Raw genomic sequence first — 21,350 nt, 5'->3', positions numbered from 1 at the left:
AACCCAAAATCCTTGTGATCCCAACAAAAAACAACCCCTGGAATGACCTATTCTGGCCCCAAGACCTGGGCGACACCCCCACACCAGCACCAGTTGTGAAGAGTCTGGACATAAAAATAGACTCCGACCTCTCCATGGCCAACCAAGTAAACACAGTGGTTGGAACATGTAGAAGACTCATGAGACAGCTGCAGAAACTTGCCCCCATCCTCTCAATAACATCACTACAAATGATAGTATCAGCCACAATTGTCTCCCGACTGGACTACGGGAATGCCCTTTACATCGACCTCCCCAAGAGCCTCATCCATAAGCTACAGGTAGTGCTGAACAACGCAGCCAGGATGATTTTTAGGCTCCCCAGAAGTGCCCACGCCACCCCTCTACTATGTAAACTACACTGGCTCCTCATTAAACAGAGAGCGAAGTTTAAGGGCCTCTGCATTGCCCATAAAGCAATTTATGGAAATGCCCCAACTTATATTAAAGACCGCCTCAAGAACTATGTTCCAGGCCATACACTGCGGTCTTCACAGGCCTGCCGCCTGTCCGCCCCACGTTGCAACACTGTAGGCAAAGCCTTCTCTGTCCTAATCGCACGACTGTGGAATCAGCTGCCGGATTACCTTCACAGGGAACCAGCACTCCTCCCCTTAAGGAAACAACTCAAAACCGTCCTTATTAAGGAGGCCTTGAACACTGTTCAACTATCCACTCTCTCCGTTGCTATTTATGGTACCACCAACCAGCCCTTGGCCTCTCTCTCTAAAGCGCTTAGAGACCGGTCGGTGATTTAGCGCTATATAAAAATAAAGTAACATAACATAACAATGCCGGGAAGACCGAGGTGATCATACTCGGCAATAACCCCAATTTCTGGTCTGCCCCGTGCTGGCCTGCAGACATGGGACCCCTTCCTGTTTCCACCAAGAAAGCCAAAAGTCTGGGGATCACCATCGATGATCACCTACTCTTAGGCAATCAAGTAAATACAGTGGTCTCCTTCTCCTATAATATCTTGAGAATGCTAAAAAAATCTCATCTTCCTGCCTATTTCAGTTAGGAAGTCAGTGGCATCCACCTTAGTATTGTCAAAAATAGACTACTGTAATGGTCTCTACATGGGTATGCAAGCCCAATATTTAAACAAATTGCAGGCCCTCCAGAACTCTGCAGCCAGACTTCTACTGGAGATACCCAGGCATCATTCAGTTTCTGCCGCACTTGAAGACCTCCGCTGGCTGAAGGTCAAAAACAGAATTAAGTTTAAGGCCCTCTGTTTGACCTATAAAGCGGTACATGATTCTGGGCCCACCTTTTTGAGAGAAACCTTTAGTTGGTACATTCCAACCAGAAACTTAAGAACAGCAGGCATGCAGAGGACAAACCCAATAAGATTGAAAAAATCGAAATGGGGAGGCAGCAGCTTTGTGGTCAGAGCAAGTACATACTGGAACCTCCTGCCACTCATCTTAAGATCTGCCCCTTCTTTGTTTCAGTTTAGAAAACTTCTGAAAACCTGGCTTTTCAATCAGTAGGTTCCATAATTTCTGTTCATCGTCTCTCACAGAATTAGCACCAAGACACCTTTGGGTATACGCTGCGCTTTATAAATTGGATAACATAACATAACAACCCCAGCCACAGATCTAGGTTGAATCCATCCTCATTATTCAGCTCACTCAGCCACCCCAGTTCAGACCCGCCCATATGAAAATCAGTCTTGATCCTGTTCCTCATGGGAACAGTCCAGCCCGAATTGTAAAGGCAGGTCTTCCCTGGCCCGGAAATAAGCATCCTGGGACCAGTTTTGGGGTAACCACCTTCTTCAGCCTGGCCAGCTTGAATCCAGTGGCAAATTGAGCAAGGGACCCACGTCTGGGCATACCCTGCCAACTTAGGGCGAACAAAGCAAATGCAAGGAGATGATGGACGTAGCGCTGAAACTTTTCAGACACTCACCCCCAATCACAGATCCGGGTTGAATCTATCATCATTCTTTAGCTCACTTTGCCACCCCAGTTCAGACCCAGCCGTATGCAAATCAGTCTTGACCCTGTTCCTCATGGGAACAGTCCAGCCGGAACTGCCAAGCCAGGTCTTCTCTGGACCGTAATCAAGCATCCTGGGACCGGTTTCAGGGTAACAACCCTGATCAGCCAGGATAGCTTGAATCCAGTGGCAAAGTGAGCAAGGGACCCACATTTGGGCATACCCTGCCAACTTAGGGCAAACAAAGCAAATATAAGGAGAAGATGGATGGAGCACTGAAACTTTTCAGACACTCACCCACCAGTCACAGATCTGGGTTGAATCCATCATCCTGCTTTAAGCTCACTTTGTCACCCCAGTTCACACCCAGCCATACACTAATCAGTCTTGACCCTGTTCCTCATGAGAACAGACCAGCCCAAACTGCAAGCCAGGTCTTCCCGTGACCGGAAAGAAGCATCCTGGGACTGGTTTCGGGGTAACACCCCTCATCAGCCAGGCTAGATTTAGTCCAGTGGCAAAGTATGCAATGAACAGAAACCGGTCCTAGGATGCTTGTTTCCAGTCCAGGAAGCACCTGGCTCAGCAGTTCAGGCTGTACTGTTCCCATGTGGAACAGGGTCAAGACTGTTTTGCATATGGCGGAGTCTAAACTGGAATGGCATGGGGAGCAAAAAAATATAGATTTAGGCCCAGATCTCTGTACTGGGATGAATGTATGATATTATTCAGCATTCTGTCCATCAATTGTTCTTTTTGCAACTTTCTAAAAGTGGCATTTTCAGAATTGTGAATTTAAACCTGACTTTCGCATTAAAGAGGGTTTTATATTACAATTCTGTAGACACCAAACTGGACATTCCTAAGTTCTCCCTAATGAAAGCTATCACTTATTAAATGCAGTTAGCTAACCCAATATTATCATATAGGAGAGGTATGCCTTGCAGTAGTGAAAAACAAATTTAGGAGTTTTTCACTACTAGGACATGTTAAAATGAAAAATACACATCCAGCTTTTTAAATACACTGTATCCTGTACTTTGGGATGTGAAGAGTCTACCCTCAGGTGACTTACGTGCATTAAAAAGGATGGTTCTGTTGTGGGAAAAGTTTTTTTTTGCCAAACCAAAATGGCAGTTTCAAACTGCACACACAAGCTGCAACGGCAGGTCTGAGGCATGTTTAAAAGGCTACTTTAATGGGTGGTACAATGAGTGCTACAGGCCCATCAGTAGCATTTAAGTTACAGGCCCTGGGCACAGTTAGGTCCATTTTACTAGGGACATACAAGCAAATTAAATATGCCAACTGGGTGTAAGTCAATTCTACCATGTTTAAGGGAAAAAGAATAAGCACTTTAGCACTGGTTAGCAGTGGCAAATTCTGCAGAGTCCTAAAGAAAGCAAAAATAGTAGGGTTTAATGGCAAAAAGTTGGGATAAACCCACGCCAAGGATGTCAGGTCAAACAACAAGTGTCACTAAAGCAAGCCAATATCTTCCTGATACAAAATACATAACAACACAAGTAGAGTTACCAGTTACTGAAAGTAACCCTGGTGTTCCACTAGACAACATACTACTCTTTAAAACAGTGGCTAAAGACTTTAAGCTATGATGCCACATGTGAGTAAGTGAAGAAGGTTATGGTACATGTGATGGTACCAACAATACCTCTTGCTGAACACATCAACATGCACAATAACATTATGCTTACCTAAAGGTGGTATGAACTATTTCTTCTGAAACAGCCAGCTGTTTGAATAGGGTGGCCAGGGTCTGTAACGCTCAGTAAGGGAATTATGATTTCAGAATGCCAATGGATTGTGAAGGACGGAGATACAGAAGTAGGGTGGATGAATCCATCGATCTGACTGAACAATCTAGAAAGAAGACATCCTTTCATGTGCACACATTAAAAACAGCTATATTACAGGTTGAAATTCTATCTGGTGGGTGGAGGAAAATCTAACTGAGAGGAGACAGGTGCAGGAATCACACAGAACCAGGGGGTCAGTGTCAGTTGAATGGCTATCAATACCATGGCACTAGTGCCTAAATGCTTACACCTGTAAACTCTAATGCTCTGTCAGACATAGGATTTTTAAAGCTGAAGGAAGGAATATTCCAAATAAACTGTGATGATGTGGCAAGCAAAATAACGATGAATTAAACCCAGATCTGTGACTGGGGGTGAGTGTTTGAAACGTTTCAGCACTCCGTGCATCATCTTATTGTGTTATGTTCACCCTAAGTGGCCAGGGTATGCCCAGACGTGGGTCGCTTGCTCACTTTGCGAATGGGTTCAATCTAGCCTGGCTGATGAGGGGGGTGATACCCTGACACCGGTCCCAGGATGCTTATTTCTGGTCCAGGGAGAACCTGACCTGGCAGTTCTGGCTGGACTGTTCCCATGAGGAGCAGGGTCAAGACTGATTTGCATATGGCTGGGTCCAAACTGGAGTGGCTTAGTCAACAGAAGAACGATGATGGATTCAACCCAGATCTGTGACTGGCGGTGAATGTCTGAAAAGTTTCAGCCCTCTGTCCATCACCTTATTGTGTTTGCTAACCAAGCATACAATCCATCCGATATGGTTTGAAAAAAGTAACCATAAACCAAATGGCACAACAGAGTGAGATATTAGGAAGGTATTGAGGTCAATAGTAAAAAAGCATTGACAAAGCCAATAGGCCTACCATGCATTGTGAGCCCTGAATAATATGAGAACACGTCTGCCGCAGTAAACAAACTCAATGGGAAAAATGATTGCATAATTTAAATGTAATCTGAGATGTTTCACTGCAATTTTGAGATTATAAATATCCCTCCATCCTTCCCCCTTACTATGCAATAACTCAACTGGCGATGGAATGCTACACCAAACAAAGAATAGCTTGTGGTGGGAGGAAAATGCCTCTGGGCAATCCACACACCACTGTATCTATATTTTAAAGAATTAGTAACAACAGCTAATAAATAGTTCACTGGACTTGAGTTGTTTTCTTCACTTCTGGAATGGGCATGCTTTATAGAAGTAATGTTTATGCTCTGCTATATAACACATACAACACTAGAAAAAGTGCATTTCCTCTTGGAATGGGCTCTGATGGTAATCACTGGAAGATGTAGAACAAACAAAAAGGGGTTGTTGGGACTTTGGGAAAGTCACCTCGATGGAAAATATTGTAAAAATAGTAGGACTTTCTACATTCTCTGCAAAGATACAGTGACAAATACTCCACAATATTTAGATAGGACCTCTAGTATTAATGGCAGAATTGTTAGATTCTTATGTAATGCATTTGCATCATATACTAAGTTGCTACAATAGTATGGCCAGAAGATAAGCGTGCAGTTGTAGAGACAGCAAAACAAATGACTATTCTATCCTACTTATGGGCATGAACAGCAGCACTGAAAATTCTATAGCAACTGAAACATGCCCATAAATACAGAGAGAAAAGACAACTTTGATGTAGTGTCAGACATAGAAATACGATTGGCCAGCAAGATTCACAGATGTCAATCACTATGGACAAAGGCAAGAAGAACACATCTTTAGGATTTGTAGGGACAAGGAGGTGTAATAACTCTATGAGATTGCTAGGATCACCATTTCCATAAGCAGTGACCCTCAGTCAATCACCAGTTTTGATTTACAACATTCTTGACTTCAAACTTCTGATACTGCATTACCATCCTGATAATCGTTATTCCATTATGTTGTCTAATCAACCTCTGACTGTCCAGCATATCCTTAGTGGTCGAGCAATTAACCATCTATCTTTATTTCACCAGCTACAACATAGCCAATTCCATTGATCCCTAACATCAGTCAAAGTGGCAGGTAGAATTCTCCTAATAGGCTATACTCACCTTAAATAACTAGAGGGTGTTCTCTTGTTGAAATGCTACCTTTACCTGTGTGCCACAAAGTCCAACCAGTATCTTGGATTTCCCATCAAAACCTGACCAGCTGTAAACATACCTAAAATGATGGTGGTTGAACTTTGGAAGATCTTCAGGTAATGTGTGAGTTAACAGATTATGAGGATTCGTCTTTTGTAGAGAGACAATCTGCGAAGCAGAGATCCCTCACCACATACCAGCCATTCAGTTTCCCATAGTTAAAAGAGCATTATAATCAATACAATTGATATTATCTTATGGTATTAGTAGCCCTCAGCTATTTAACTCTCCTGTTTGCAATGTTTTCCAAATGTAACCTGTCAATTAATGTTGCTTACCAGAAATACATCTTTCAAGGCGAACTGCACTAGGAATATTACTGAAGACGTATTAGAATCCCTGCATACCTTAGGTCTCAGTCACATGGTCCACTTACAGCAACACTCAGATAGGCCAACTTTAAATTTGAATTCATATATATTCCTTACATTAGTGTCCATGCAATGATACCCCATATCTGGTCGGATATACACTCCATTCTCTTGCTAATTAATAATATTTCTTGCAAGAGAGCATGAAATATACATATTTCCAAAGACATCTGAAGGATCATTTGGACGACTTCACTAAAATTCATAGATGTAGGTCCTGTGTGAGGGTGGTTGCGGATCTAAATGAAATGATTTTTTTTAAAATCATACTGCTGCAGTCAGAGATATAATTTATTGCTATTAGTGGCAAATTAGCACCTCCAACATCCTTCTGGGTAGTACCCTCAGTGCTGTCTAGTGTTACCCTTCTTGAGAACAGGCCAAAGTTCAGTATCTTCAGTTTGTAGTGATTCAGTTTTTATATGAGCATAGATATGTATGAAAGAATGAGATGGGAGTGAATGTGTATGAACTGGAGCAACGAGGATACAGATGTGTGTGTACCATATCCAATATAGTTATGATTTAGGGGTACCCCCATTTCAATGTTTACATAAACAGCAGTCTGCTCCATAGCACTGATTTGGCTAGCCATTTGTATGCCTGAAGGCTTTGCCAGTGACCTGGCAACCTAGCAGTAAAATCGGGGTGTTGTTGGTGGATGATGAAGCTCACTAGGAATACTTTGAGGATAACGGAAGTCTCCCATAACTTCAAGAGTGGCTTTTTCAATTTTGCACATTTTCAGCTGCGTGCCACTCTAGGCTTCTGCACATTTGGTTTTACTTATTGAACTAACATATATTTTGCAGTAACATATCTTAACTGTGTTTCAAATTGGACATATTTAACTCCCCTATTTCTCTTTCCTCAAGTAAGGAAAACCAAATATAATATGTGAAACTTGTAAACACAGAATCTTTACAGATCAAGGAAGAAGAGAAAAGATAATGAAGGAAATGTAAGTTTCAGGGGGATACATTAAATTGCCATATCCACTCTCCATGAAACGTGTTTTTTGCTTCTCACATACTTACTACATCAACTTGATCTGCTACTTTACTAATCAGAAAAACTGCTAGGTACAGCCCTTCACAAAAATGTCAGCTTCACAAGAAGAGAAACAGGGTTTACTCCCATGGCAACAAAACTTCTGAAAACACACATAGTATCAGTCAAAATCTAGAAACCAACCCAAGCCCATGAAAAGCTCTTTTTCAATTGACTGCATTTAGTGACGTTTTGAGCTACTGTAGAAGAATCCTTTCTAAATGGTTGAAAAACAAAACCTCCCTCTCGCTTCTTGACCTCTACAATAGTAGTTTCTTCAAATAACCCTCCTAAACATTCAGAATCACAAGAAGAATTCCAGGTATCACAACAACAGCAAACTAGCTCTCTTTTTCTACATAAAAGTAATGTGTAGAATTATAGCTGGGTGAGTTCAGGACAAGTCTTCCAGCCTAACGTAACATCCCCAATAATTTGTACTGTGCAGCCTGTGAGCCATATCAGAGAAGTCATATTTGAGGTGGACCATAGAAGCATTGAGATTTGGGTAGAGTCAGAGATGCTGCTGATCTCTGAAATGCCTGCCTTTCAGGAGAGCACACATACTACCATCTTGCAAGAGGTCCATCATTGTTTCTTCTGGGTCCTCTGCTGTATGCTTCTGCCTTTACCTTGGCTGAAATCGTGGCGACAGGCAGGTCCCCTGCAAATGATTATAAATTGCTCAAAGAAAGCTAAAAGCTGTGGGGGAGGTTTTGCACCTGTGTGCTTACTTTGAAAGAAAATAAATCTCATACAGAGGCTTTGGCCCATTTTAGGAGGGTTTTGCTTTCTATGCTAGGAGCCCCAACTGTCTCCCTACTCCACTTAGCAACAACAGAGCTATGTCTCTCACACCTTCGCCCCAAAATGGATATTATTTTAAACTGTATTTACTTATATTGTTAATTTACATTTTTTTTCTAAAGTGCTCCTTCACCAAGAAGTATTAGAGAGCAGTACAGAACAATTTAGAGCTGTATATTGGAAAAATATACTAACAGGGAACATCAAGCAATGTCGGTATGAAGCGCACCGAATGAGTTCAGGTTAAGGAACAGACAAAGTGGGATAGAGAAACGTAATGGGAAATAGTTGATAGATGGAGAGAACTACATTTAGGGGAGCCTAGTCTGAAACAGCAGAGCATTCGGTGAAGGGGAGATGTAGTTTAGTATGTCAGAATTATTCCGTTACATCATTTAATCAAAGACGATGTCAAGTTTTCCTGATGGTTTTAAGGATGTAATGTTGCCTCCTAAAGGGGTATAAGGTTTCACCTCCGGTTTTGGTATGCAGGTGTTTCGCATTGGGTTCAAACCCGTCACTTATTTGTCTTCTGATACATGGAATCCAAGTTAACAGATAGTTTTTGCCACAAAGCTATTGGAGTTGCCAATGACTACTTCCTTTTCAGCAGGATATTATTACTTTACTGTTTCAATAAAGAAACACACCGATGATCTTCACATGGTAAACTACTGATCAGCTATAACAAAGACAATTCAAAGTGGCCACCCATGCGTGAACATGCGTTTGAAAGCCTGCTGAAACACAGATGGTCCTCTATAAAGCATTCTGTTATACTTTCTGAGAAAAAACATGAGCATGCGCAGGCAATCATCTTGAAATGAATTTTGCTGTGAAGTATAACAAAAAACATTCAAAGGTGGCTACCCATGAGTGTTTGCAGGTGCACAGACAGCCATATTTGAATAATTTTTAAATATGTTTTTATTAACAAATAATGGGAACCCCATTCACAGATGGCTGCCAACAGTGGTGCCCACACTAGTTGTGGCACACTGCTAGCTTCAGCGAACGGGGACCCGTAAAAGTGTGTGAGGAGCTGTGGGGCCCTTGGAAGTACCTCTGATGTTTACCAAGAGAGCGCCTATGCCCCTCACCCCTTGGAGGTATGATCTCTGTCTGCCAGTCGCAAAGTAATTTGCGAAATTCAAAATACCTCTGGCGTTTTCTGGCAACCATCTCCTCGCATTCCAACAATGCATGTCTTATTTTCACTGTCACTGCTGACAAGCTGCCTTGGTGGTGTTTTGGCACTGTACAAAAATACAAGGAAATCAAGAAGAAGCTACTCACCAGTTTTTCATACTTCAGGAGGTTCACATTTAAGCCAAATGAAAACAGCAGCTTGTCCTTTTCAAAGAGCGAACGACATACATTGACATACAGCGAGTATGTAAAGTGGTCCTTTAGTATCCGTAACCTGTGGATATCAAGGGAAAATAGGTGAGTAGGGAATTAAAACCGATATTGCTTGTAGGATCAATGCTTCACAAAACATTTAATTATTCAGCCACGTCCTTCTCTTACACCCTACTGCCAAACAGGGACGGCTTTAGCACAGATGGCGCCCTGTGCGACAGTGTTTGTTGACAACCCCCCAATGACCACCTCCACCACGGATTCCCTCGGTACCACCATTTGACAGTGCCCCTCAAATCTCCATAACCACTGTCTCTTAGATTCATTTAGTTTTATAGCGTCACTCATACCAGTTTAAGATGTCAGAACACTTTACATCACACACACATTGCACAGAGACAATCAATCATCAGTGTGTAAATCAGTATATGGGAAATGTTACATAAGACAGAGACCTACAAGAAGTAGAAGTCACATTTCATCCATACTGGTAGGCAGTATACTTTAAGAGTCCTTGGACTGGAAAAGCACACATTCAGAATGTAAAATGTAACACCATTGTTAGGGGTTTTCTTTAATAATATGAATTGATTTCTACCAAAATGAACCCCTTTTGCATTATTAGGACAACGAAAAACTGAGCAAAAAATACATAGCTCTAATATTTTCCTTGCAGTTTGCATGCAGCTCTTTCATGGCAGTTAATAGCTCAGCACTCTATATTAGGATTTTAACTTATAAACTGCAACTCACAAAAGGATCTCTGACAAAAGCGGTAACCCATTGACCTATTTATATTATATGCACTTTGTGATGTGAATGGGGCACGATCTTTGCAGCAGGCATGCGCTAAACTTTCACTAGACAAAGCTCCGGTCTCTCTCCAGGAAGAACATTAATCACTGGAGTTGTCATTTTTATTGATGCCTGAAAATTGCTGGGACAATGTATGCGTCATCAGGTTCTTTTAAATGGATGAAAATGGCACACCCACCCCAAGTCAGCGCCCGGTGCGGTGGCACCGATCGCACCGCCCTAGAGCCGGCCCTGCTGCCAAATGCCTGATCCTAATATAGGTGTTTTGTTTACCCAGGACACCATTTTGAAGATAAAATCACACAATTTATGATGTGATATCTAAATAAGGAAGAGCTGTGTGTAATTGTTAATTGGCCATATCCCCTGGATTTATGATGCAACCCCAAGTGTCATTGACTAAAATGAAATGAAACTGAAAAATTGGAAAGTACACATTTATCTCTATTTTCCAAGCATATAAATGTAGACACATGTGGTTTTTCACTGGGTCATTTACCGCATGCACAAATATATTGAAAGTAACCAGGTTGTCCAACAGTGGCCCCATGAAGAATATATGCGTTGTGTGAGACAGTAGAATATTAGTTGGGGTAAATGGTAGTTCACCACAAGTAATTATATCACTATTGGTTTTAGGCGCAGTGAAGGTTTTAGTCATTTAAACCTGAGCTAACCTCTGGTAGCTATGGCACAGAGCAAACAGGTTTAACGTAAGAAAATCTGTAAAGGGTTTAAAGGAACCAAAACAGTTAGAAAAAGTCAAAAATACAAGAGAATAAAAATCCTACTGCAATTTATAAAAATAGAGAATATTGTAATGAGCAAAATGACCCCAAAACGTCAAAAATCCAATATGGGGAAACAGCGATATGAATATATAAAGTGTTAAATGAAATTAGCCCTAAAAAGCATTAGGTGCTGGTTATCTGGTTGCACGTGACTGGTATCTAGGTGCGATTTAAGGCCAGCTGCAATGGAGTAAGTAGAAGTTTTATATTTTGACTTAGTCTCTGGAATCCTCAGTGGGCCAAGTCAGCAGGATGTGGCTCAAAAGGGGTCGCTGAGGTAAGACAGCCATTGGATGATGTCCCTATGAAGCCGTTGACATCTTGGCAGGAAACCTCCAGACGGGAGAAATTCAAAATTCTCACCCAAGCATGGTCCCTCGCTGGACGAATACTTTTGGCGCAGTCCCCTGGTGATGATTACTACCTTTGGATGATGTTGGATAGCCACTTTGGGAAATCCATTGAAAGAGATTTGCCCCTGCAGAAAAGCTCTGAGCAGGAGCAACCCAAATCTTTGGCCCAGCGGCATGCACTGCACCAGACTGACTTGGCAGGTTTGCCCCGGTGCACTGGAGGTCTTTGAAGCCATAAAGTTTCCAAGTCACAGGTTTTTCAGGATGTTAAGATGACTACTATTTGACACACTAAGGGTCCCAGGACCTTAGGAACAGCACTTGGAGGTCAAGACTCACTCCAGCAGAAGCCACCAGCAGGGTCCAAGGCAGGTCCAGTTGGAATTGGTCAGCTAGGACTCCAGGAAAATGGGCTTCTGGTATCACTTGTGCCAACGTAGCTTAACAGGAGGTCAGCCAACTTTCCCTTGGAGTTCACTTCTTCACCCTGGGTACAAGTGGGGTCAGGTCCAGCCCTTAGGGTGCTTCTCATAGGTCTCAACGGCAGGCACTCCTTCTGTCTTCCACAGGTCCAGTAGTGTTCTGAAGAGGGTGCCCAGGGATGTCACATTTATGCCGGTCACTAGCTTGTGGATGGGGCTGACTCCAGGCTCCTCCCTGACTAACAGGGAAACTGTTCCCAGAGATAACCCTGCCCACTTTTTCAGCAGTTCCTGTGGGCCTTATTGCAAACAATCCCACAGTGCCCCTCTTTACCTAAAACCAAGCGAGCAGAACCTTTCACCCCCTGTCCAGAGCGCCTGTGCCCAACCAGAGGTGTGGTCAGGGAAATGAGCACACCCTCCCATGTGGTCACTCAACACAGTGCAGAGGGCAGCTTCTCTCCCACTGGGATTTGGTGCCTGTCTGACTAGAAGGACAATTCAGAGAACAGTCCCAGGTGTGAGCTACATCTGCTTTTAGCAGGAAAAAGGTACATTTTTCTTTTTCTACAAAGTCCAAGAATGTGCCTTTTATCTGGGTCTTAGGCAGAGATAAACTTTAATAAACTGTCCCAGTGCTTTCCTATGTAACAGAGAAACCTGCTATAGAAAAAAAAAGCTTTTAGGGCATTGCCACTATAAGCAGATGTAAAATATTAAACTGTTACATGCCCTACTTTTAAATACAATGCACCCTGCCTTATTAGGGTTGATACCATATTGAATATTAACAGAGCAGAGACAACTAGTTACAGTGGCTGTTTAGTAGAGCAAATAGCCAGGTTTCAAACACTTTTAGAATGTCAGTTGGTCTGCCAATGCGCTTAGCTCAAAGGGTAAATGCCAAAACAACAAGGTGATAAATGGAATGCTTGAATTAATCACAGCCACTGGCATTCGCTCAGGCTGCATCCCAAGCCATCATTATTTTGGGTCCAAACTGGAATGGCATAGCGAGTGAAAAAACAATGGATTCAACCCAGATCTGTGACTGGTGGTGAATGTTTGATTTGTTCAGCATTCCTTCCATCATCTGTTCTTTTTGCATTTGAGCCCTAAGTGGGAAGGGAATGACCAGACGTGGGTCCGGTGCTCGCTATGTCACCAGATTCAAGCTAGTCTAGCTGATTAGGGGTGATACCCCAAAACTGGTCCCAGTATGCTTGTTTCTGATCCTGGGAGGACCTGGCCAGGCAGATCGGGCTGGACTGTTCCCATAGGGAGCAGGGCCAAGACTGATTTGCATATGGCAGGGCCCAAACTGGAATGGCGAGAAAATAAAACATGGATTTAACCCAGATCTGTTACTTGGGGTGAATTCTTGATTTGTTCAGCATTCCGTCCATCATATGTTCTGTTTGCATTTGTCGCCCTAAATGGGAAGGGTATGCCCAGACATGGGTCCAGTGCTAGCTACTCCACCAGATTCAAGCTAGCCAGGCTGATGAGGAGTGATACCCCAGAATCGGTCCCAGGATGCCTGTTTCTGGTCCAGGGAGGACCTGGCAGTTCAGGCTGGACTGTTCCCATGGGAAGCAGGGTCAAGACTGATTTGCATATGGCTGGGTCCAAACTGGAATGGCAGGTCAAGCAAAAAAAACAATGGATTTAACCCACACCTGTGACTGAGGGTGAATGTTTGATTTGTTCAGCATTCCGTCCATCATCTGTTCTTTATGCATAGCTCAATGGGTAAGTCATTCTGAATCTGATGTGAAAGGACAGATACTGAATGCAGCATCTTCTGTAGGTATAAGGCAATGTACAAGTTGAATGTACCAGTATAATCTCTCCTTGACATGATCGATCTCAATGTCGCGTTATTGCTTTTTAGGAAGGGTAGGAAGAGAAAGACCTTAAATTGTGATCTTAAATGAAAGCTAATGATCTCAGTTCCAGAAAAACTGGTGTTTCAACCCGACAGTTTAAAGACACACATCCAACAGAAAAGAAGAAACGGCCAAATTATGCAAATACACCCAGAAAAAGACCAGAGACAGTGTAGAGCCCTCGATACTCCAAACTCCACTACAGACATTGAGCTTAGTAATGGTCCTCCAATGCTCATACCCTGCAGCATAGGCCAGAGTATTGCGAGAACACTCCTTACTGGTCCAACTGATTCTGGACGCAACTGCAGACACCATCTTTTTCTGTCAGCCAATTAAACAATTGTAGGACACTGACCAAAACAACCCTATCCCTGAATTCAACATATCCTTTGTCAAAAATGTCATTAGTCTCGAGATGAAAGTGAATCTGGCATATCATTGCTCCCACTAATCACTTGAGCCATGGACTATGACATGCAACTATAATAACACACACATTTTTAAACAAGATTGAATTTTGTACAAAGGGATGAAAGCAGGTCTCCAGCAATGAACATCTTTGTAGCTGAATGCAATGAAGAAAATTCACCCCTGCAGCTACAAAGTGCATGTCGAACAAGTTACTTACCTTCGGTAACGCTTTTTCTGGTGGATACAGTATCTGCCTGTGGATTCCTCACCTTATGAATATCACCTGCGCCAGCATTCCGCCGAATTTTCTCCTAGCTCTCCACGCCGACGAGGATGTCGGCTCCACTCGCGACTCCGCATGACGTCACCGGAGCCATAAGAGAGCCTCGTCGGCGGGATGACGTCAGTTCCACCCATTTTTTCCGTGCCTCCGAGGTGAACAGGAGGACCGACAACAGATTCAAAGTATACACAGTACACAACAGTTGAAAAAATATACATAGTACAAATTCAAAGAGGAAAGCTAAAGGACATAAGCATTTCCTGTAAATGTACCAGATAGCAAGAAGATACAATGTAAAACAACATGCCAAACAAGGCATCCTTTAAGGTATACAAAGGTGGACAACGGGGAGGAGGGTGGGTCAGTGAGGAATCCACAGGCAGATACTGTATCCACCAGAAAAAGCGTTACCGAATGTAAGTAACTTGTTCTTCTGATGGATACATCTGCCTGTGGATTCCTCACCTTATGAATAGATTCCCACTGCAGTCCCACTCCCGGAGGAGGGTGTCCACCCTTCTATACCAGAAAGTCATGAAGGACGGAATGAGCAAAGTGTCTGTCCCTTCTCACCTCGGAATCCAAGCAGTAATGCTTAGCGAAAGTGTGGAGGGAGGCCCAAGTCGCTGACTTACAAATGTCCAGAACAGGAACACCTCTGGCCAGAGCAGAGGAGGAAGACTTGGCTCTAGCAGAATGAGCTCTAATACCCTCACGTGGTTCCTTACCAGAAAGGGCATAGCAGATCTTGATGAACAAGATGATCCATCTGGATAGAGTGCGCTTGTGCACAGAACTTGCCTTTTGAGCATCCAATGTAGCCCACAAATAGGTGATTGTCCATACGCAAGTCCTTTGTCCTGTCCAAATAAAAGCTCACCGCTCTTTTAGGGTCCAGGCGGTGAAGTCCCTCCTCCTCCTTGGAAGGGAACGGGGGAGGATAAAACACAGGGAGAGTTATAGACTGCCCCAGATGAAAAGGAGTAACTACCTTACGCAAAAAAAGCAGCCCTGGTCCTGAGGACCATCCTTTCAGCATGTATGGTCAAAAACAGGGGTTTTGAACTAAGAGCTTGAAGCTCACTACCACTCCTTGCTGAGGTAATGGCTACTAGAAAGACTGTTTTAAAAGACAAAAGCCTCAAAGGACAGCCATATAAGTGTTCAAACGGGGAACCCGTCCAAAAAGTTAAAATAAGATTTAGATCCCATTGGGGCAAAACAAAGGGAGTAGGCGGAAACCTATTGGTAAGGCCCTTGATAAACCTCAAAACGATAGGAGACTTAAATGAAGATGGCTGATCAGGTAGACACAGAAAAGCCAATAAGGCCGACAAATAGCCCTTAACCCTGGCCACAGCACAACCTTGCTGAGCCTAAGAAAGAGCAAACTGAAGAACATTCGACAAGTGGGCCTTGAAAGGATCAATGGATCTCTTTCCACACCATTTAACAAACTTAGACCATCTATAGGAATAAATCGACTTTGTGGAGTGTCGCCTGGAAGATAAGACAACATCCACAACGTCCGGCGGGAGAGAGAAGGAAGTCAGGTTGCCCCGTTCAACCTCCATATTTTAAACAAGGGAACCCAAAGGTAATGGACCAGGGACCTTGGGAGTTAATTATTCTAGACAACAATGGTCCCTAGAAGGAAGACTTTTTGAGAGCGAAATGAATATAGACTCAGTCGTTACTATATTGGCTTGACTTGCCCAGCCGGGCAGAGATCTAATATTTACTTTTAAACAATTTTAAAAACAATTAGTACAAACAGTACATAAAGTGGAACACAGGCCTGTGTCCTACTTATATACACAAAAGGACCTGCCCCGTACACCAATCTTTATTTTCAGCACAGGGACACACTCGACACTTTCTACTCAACGTGCTGGCTAATGCACAACTTGTTGCTTTTTAGCCGTCTTTGCGGTGCTGATACCCAGTCGTTACGGAGTTCTAGTGTCTCTGGCTATATAAATACCTGAAAACTAGGTGTGTTTGGCAAAGTGTTTCCCCTAGAGGACTGTGGTTACCCCACCACTGTGTGTGAGAAGAACAGAGGAAGAAAAAGCACCCTCACATTCACCAGAACCATCCAATATGGTATCTGTTCCAATGCCTCAAAAGAAAGAGGTGCAAAAAAGTGAGGGGGACGGCAGTACCTCACGGACGAACCCCCACGAGGTATATGCAGACAGGTACTCGCCCGCTACCTCACGTTCTCATCATCGGCAACTGCCGTCCGAAATGAAAATAAGGAGTGAACCAAAGGTCTAGTGTCTGTTCTAATACCTAACGTGAAGTGGAACTAATAATCTAAACTGTGTCTATGTTCCAAAGAAAACTGGAAAACTGCTATTTATTTCTTTGTAAAAGTGTTTTTTGCGATTTGTTCCTCACAATTCTGTGTATACTCATGTGTAACAAACCAGTTAGCATTGCCTGAGCCTCCTGCTGTTCACCGCTCTCTCTTGTACCTCATGGCTAAGTAGGACACAGGCTTGTGTCCCACTTTATGTACTGTTTGTACTAATTGTTTTTTAAATTGTTTAAAAGTAAATATTAGACCTCTGCCCGGCTGGGCAAGTCAAGCCAATATAGTAACGACTGAGTCTATATTCATTTCGCGCTCAATCTCCAGGCATGAAGGTTCAGGCTCTGGAGGTGGGGTGTAGAATCTGCCTCTGCGACTGCGAGAGGAGGTCTGCCCTGAGAGGGAGCGGAGCAGAGGGTGCGAAGAGAGGTGAAGAAGATCTGTGTACCACACCCTTCTTGGCCAATCCGGGTTGATCAATATGACTTGGGCCCGGTCTTGGCGAATCTTACTCAGAACCAGAGGAATCAAGGGTATGGGAGGAAACACGTAAAGGAGTTGTGAGCTCCAATCCAATTGAAACGCGTCCCCCAGCGCTCCCTGCAGCGGAAACTGAAGACTGCAGAACAACGGGCAGTGCGCGTTCTCTTGGGTAGCAAACAGGTCAAACCGGGGAGATCCCCACATCCGAAAGATGTGATGAACCACCTCCGGATGAAGCCGCCACTCGTGATCAGCCGAGTAACGCCGACTGAGACTGTCCGCACAAACATTCAGCACACCGGCTAGATGATTTGCATACACAAAAATCTGATGGTTCTGAACCCAGGACCAGAGTCGCAGAGCTTCTCGACAGAGACGATACGACCCTACACCTCCCTGTTTGTTGATGTACCACATCACGGTAGTGTTGTCTGTCAGGACCTGAACCGACTGACCGCGAAGGGAAAGAAGGAAAGCCTTTAGTGCCAAACATATCACCCGCAACTCTAGAAGGTTGATGTGAAGCAACCTTTCCTCTGGAGACCAAAGACCCTTGACCTTCAGATCCCCCAGAAGAGCACTCCACCCTAGAGTGGAGGCATCCGTGATCACTGTGGCCACCGGCGGAGGAAGCTGAAAGGGTTTGCCTTGAGGCAGGTTGCCCTGCACACTCCAACCAAGTCAGCTCCACTGCAGCATCTCTGGAGATTCTGACTGAGTCCCTGAGATCTCCGTTGTGTTGAAACCACGGTCTGCAGAGGCACCACTGGAGAGCCCTCATGTGCCAGCGTGCAAGACTGACCAACAGAATGCAGAAAGCGAACAGACCGAGCAGGCGAAGGACCTTCAGGACCAGAACAACCGCTCCATCGTAAAACAAAGGAATCATCTCCTGAATGTCGAGATTTCTTTGAGGAGAAGGAAAAGCTCGACACACATGAACAGGCTGTGCTGAGAGGGCACCAGGTGAGATTTGAGCACATTGATTGAAAAACCCAAGTTGAACAACAGTTGAGATGAAGCACCATCTCTGGCGACTCCGCGGGTCATCCAGAAAAGGGAAAACAGGAATTCACGACCTTCTGAGATGAGCTGCCACCACTGCCATCACAGTTGTGAAGACTCAAGGTGCAGTAAGACCAAATGGGAGGACCGGAAACTGGTAGTGCTGCGACCCAACCGTAAAACGGAGATACTTCCTGTGTGACTTCTGAATGGGGATGTGAAAATACCCATCCTGTATGTCGATCGACACCATCCGTTCGTCTTGCTGCAGCGCCAGAGGAACCTGAGCAAGGGTCAGCATCTTGAATTTCTCCTACTTCAGGTAAAAATTCAAGACCCTGAGGTCCAGAATCGGACGTAACCTGCCGTCCTTTTTGGGGATCAGGAAATACCGGGAGTAGCATCCCTGAACCCTTTCCTGCTCTGGAACCACCACTATAGCACCTTTTTGTAGCAAAGCAAGGACCTCCTTCTGTAGAATAAGCAAATGGTCCTCCGAACAAAACCTTGGCAAGGAGGATAAGGAGGAGGAAATTACAAGGTTTAAAACACAAAGGTCTGACATGACCGATTTCCAACCCTGTAGAAAGTGAGACAGCCGACCCCCTACAGGACCCACATGATCCAGGATGGGGGATCTAGGGCTGCTTTCCTGCGGTACCAGAGGGAGCGGGGGAGGCAGAAGAGGAGTAGGAGAGATTGTGGGCAGAACCACGTTGGCGACCTTTGACTCTTCCTCTATAAGACTTATAGAGTGGATTCTGCTACTGCTGCTGAGGTTGATGGAAGTTGCGAAAGGAAGATCTTTCAAAGCCACAATATTTTTTGTAGCCAAAACCCCTTGACTGGGTTTGCAATCCCAAGGATTTCGCAGTTGTTCTGCTATCCTTAAACCTTTGCAAAGCTGAATCGGCCTTTTCCCCAAAGAGTTTAGAACCGTCAAAAGGCAAATCAAAAAGAGTGGCCTGGCCATCAGGGGAAAATCCAGAGGATTGAAGCCAAGCTTGCCTTCTTGTAGCTATGAAGGAGCCTATAACCCTGGCCACTGAGTCAGCCATATCCAGGCCTGATTGAATAACCTGTCTAGCTGCAGCCTGAGCATCCGAATGAGCCTCCATAAAGTTTCCCATCGCCTCATCAGGTAACTTGGGGGCCAACTGTTTTGCCGAGTCCATTAAGGCATGTATATAACGGCCACACAGACAGGTAGCATTGGTCGATTTCAGTGCCATGCTAGACAAAGAGAAGAGCTTTTTAGCTGACTGCTCCATTTCCTTAGATTGCCTGTCGGCTGGAGCCTGAGGAAAAGCACCTGAAGATTGTTTGGAAAAAGAAGCCTGCACCACCAAATTTTCTAGAGATGGATGAGAAGAGAGGAATAGTGGATCCCCTGGTGCAGTCCTATATCTTCTAGCCACAGCCTTAGAAACTCAAGGCGAAGAGAGTGGTTTACGCCCAACCTCGAGGATTGGCTCCAATAGGGCTTCATTAAAGGGTAACCGAGGCTCAACTGTAGAAGGCGGCGAATGCAAGACCCCTGTTAGAAAATTTGGCTTATACTCAGCAGTAGGTAACTGTAAATCCAAAAGCTCCGCAGCTTTTCTTATAACCATATGGTAAGGAGCTACCTCTTGAGAAGGAGGAGCTCTTGTTGAAGAGAGTTCCAACTCAGGGCAGGTGTCCAATCCACTTGCCTCCTGAATTCCATCGAATTCATCTAGAGACTCTTCCAATTCACCCTCTTCTACTTCCTCTCTGCGATACTGCTCCTCTTCCAACAGTCTCTGTGCCTCTCTCCTTGAACGAATCCACAGACGCGGCGTCGGTGGCATCATACGCGGCGCCGATTGCGGGCGTCGCAGGAGGTTCTGAAGGAGGCATGAGATCCGTATGAGGCCGAGAGGAAGGCTCACTAGACAGTGCTGGGGATTCCATCAACGGCATCGAGACTCTCGCGCCGGAAACTGCCATGATGATGCCATCGGCATGAAAGGCATGAAGGGTGCCTGGGCATAGTGCTGGGGCACGCCCAAGTTGAAAGCCAGCGGACCCACGGGACCAGAAGGTGCTCCAGATGGGAAAGCCGCCCTTGCAAGCAATCCGTACATTGCATTAAAAAAATACGACGGATCCGAACCTGGAGTCGGGAACTGTGGATATGGATTCGAGCTAGTATCTAAACGGGGAGTATCCGACGTCAAAACAATCGGATCCACTGCCGAATCCACCGGTTCATTTTCAGGCACAGGAGAAGATGGATCATCCTGCACCGGCTCGGCTTCAGAAGCCGGTGAATCGCTTGGCGCCGGAGAGTGCGCTGGAGCACCTCTCGGCGAAGGAGACCTCTCTGGAGTCGCACGAGGTGAAGGAGAGGGCAAAGGAGATAGAAAGTCTTACGGCGACGTCGAGGAGCAGGCGAAGGAGACCTCAAAGCCTTACCCTTCGTCAAACGGCGCCGAGATCCATGTCTTCTTTTTTTCTTATATTTTCTCGACTTCGATGTATCTCTCTTATGCCCTCTTCCTTCTTTCTTCGCCTTGGCCAGAAACAACTTGGCTTCCTGTTCTTTGAGCGCCTTTGGATTCATTTTCCTGCAACAGGAATAGTTCTCCACGTCGTGATCCGATGACAAGCACCATAAACAATCTTCATGGGGGTCAGTGATGGACATGTGGCCCCCAAATTCCCTACAGGGCTTAAAACCAGACTTCCTCGAAGACGACATCACAACAGCAACAGTTAAGTTGGAAGAACAACAAAGTAACTCTACAAAATATGGAGAGTGTTAGAAAACCGTTACGCGTCGACAGCGTGGAAAAAAGGGAACTGACGTCATCACGCCGACGAGGTTCTCTTATGGCTCCGGTGACGTCATGCGGAGTCGCGAGCGGAGCAGACGTCCTCGTCGGTGTGGAGAGCTAGGAAAAAATGGCGTGGAATGCTGGTGCAGGGGATATTCATAAGGTGATGAATCCACAGGCAGATGTATCCATCAGAATTTTCATTTTACCCACTTTTATTCAC

General features: G+C 44.6%; 1 protein-coding gene across 2 annotated transcripts in view; it reads right to left on the bottom strand.

The window, feature by feature from the left end:
* Positions 1–21,350, bottom strand: part of DNAH7 (dynein axonemal heavy chain 7) — a 1,967,826-nt gene that overhangs the window by 666,766 nt on the left and 1,279,710 nt on the right. For both annotated transcript variants that reach the window (XM_085648764.1, XM_085648765.1), the window contains exon 51: positions 9,488–9,614. In XM_085648764.1, the coding sequence (XP_085504890.1) occupies positions 9,488–9,614 (127 nt within the window). The remainder of the gene's footprint in view (positions 1–9,487; positions 9,615–21,350) is intronic.

Source organism: Triturus cristatus, chromosome 3_2 (assembly GCF_964204655.1).
Source record: "Triturus cristatus chromosome 3_2, aTriCri1.1, whole genome shotgun sequence".
Lineage (NCBI taxonomy): Eukaryota > Metazoa > Chordata > Amphibia > Caudata > Salamandridae > Triturus > Triturus cristatus.
This window is presented reverse-complemented; position numbering and strand designations above follow the sequence as displayed.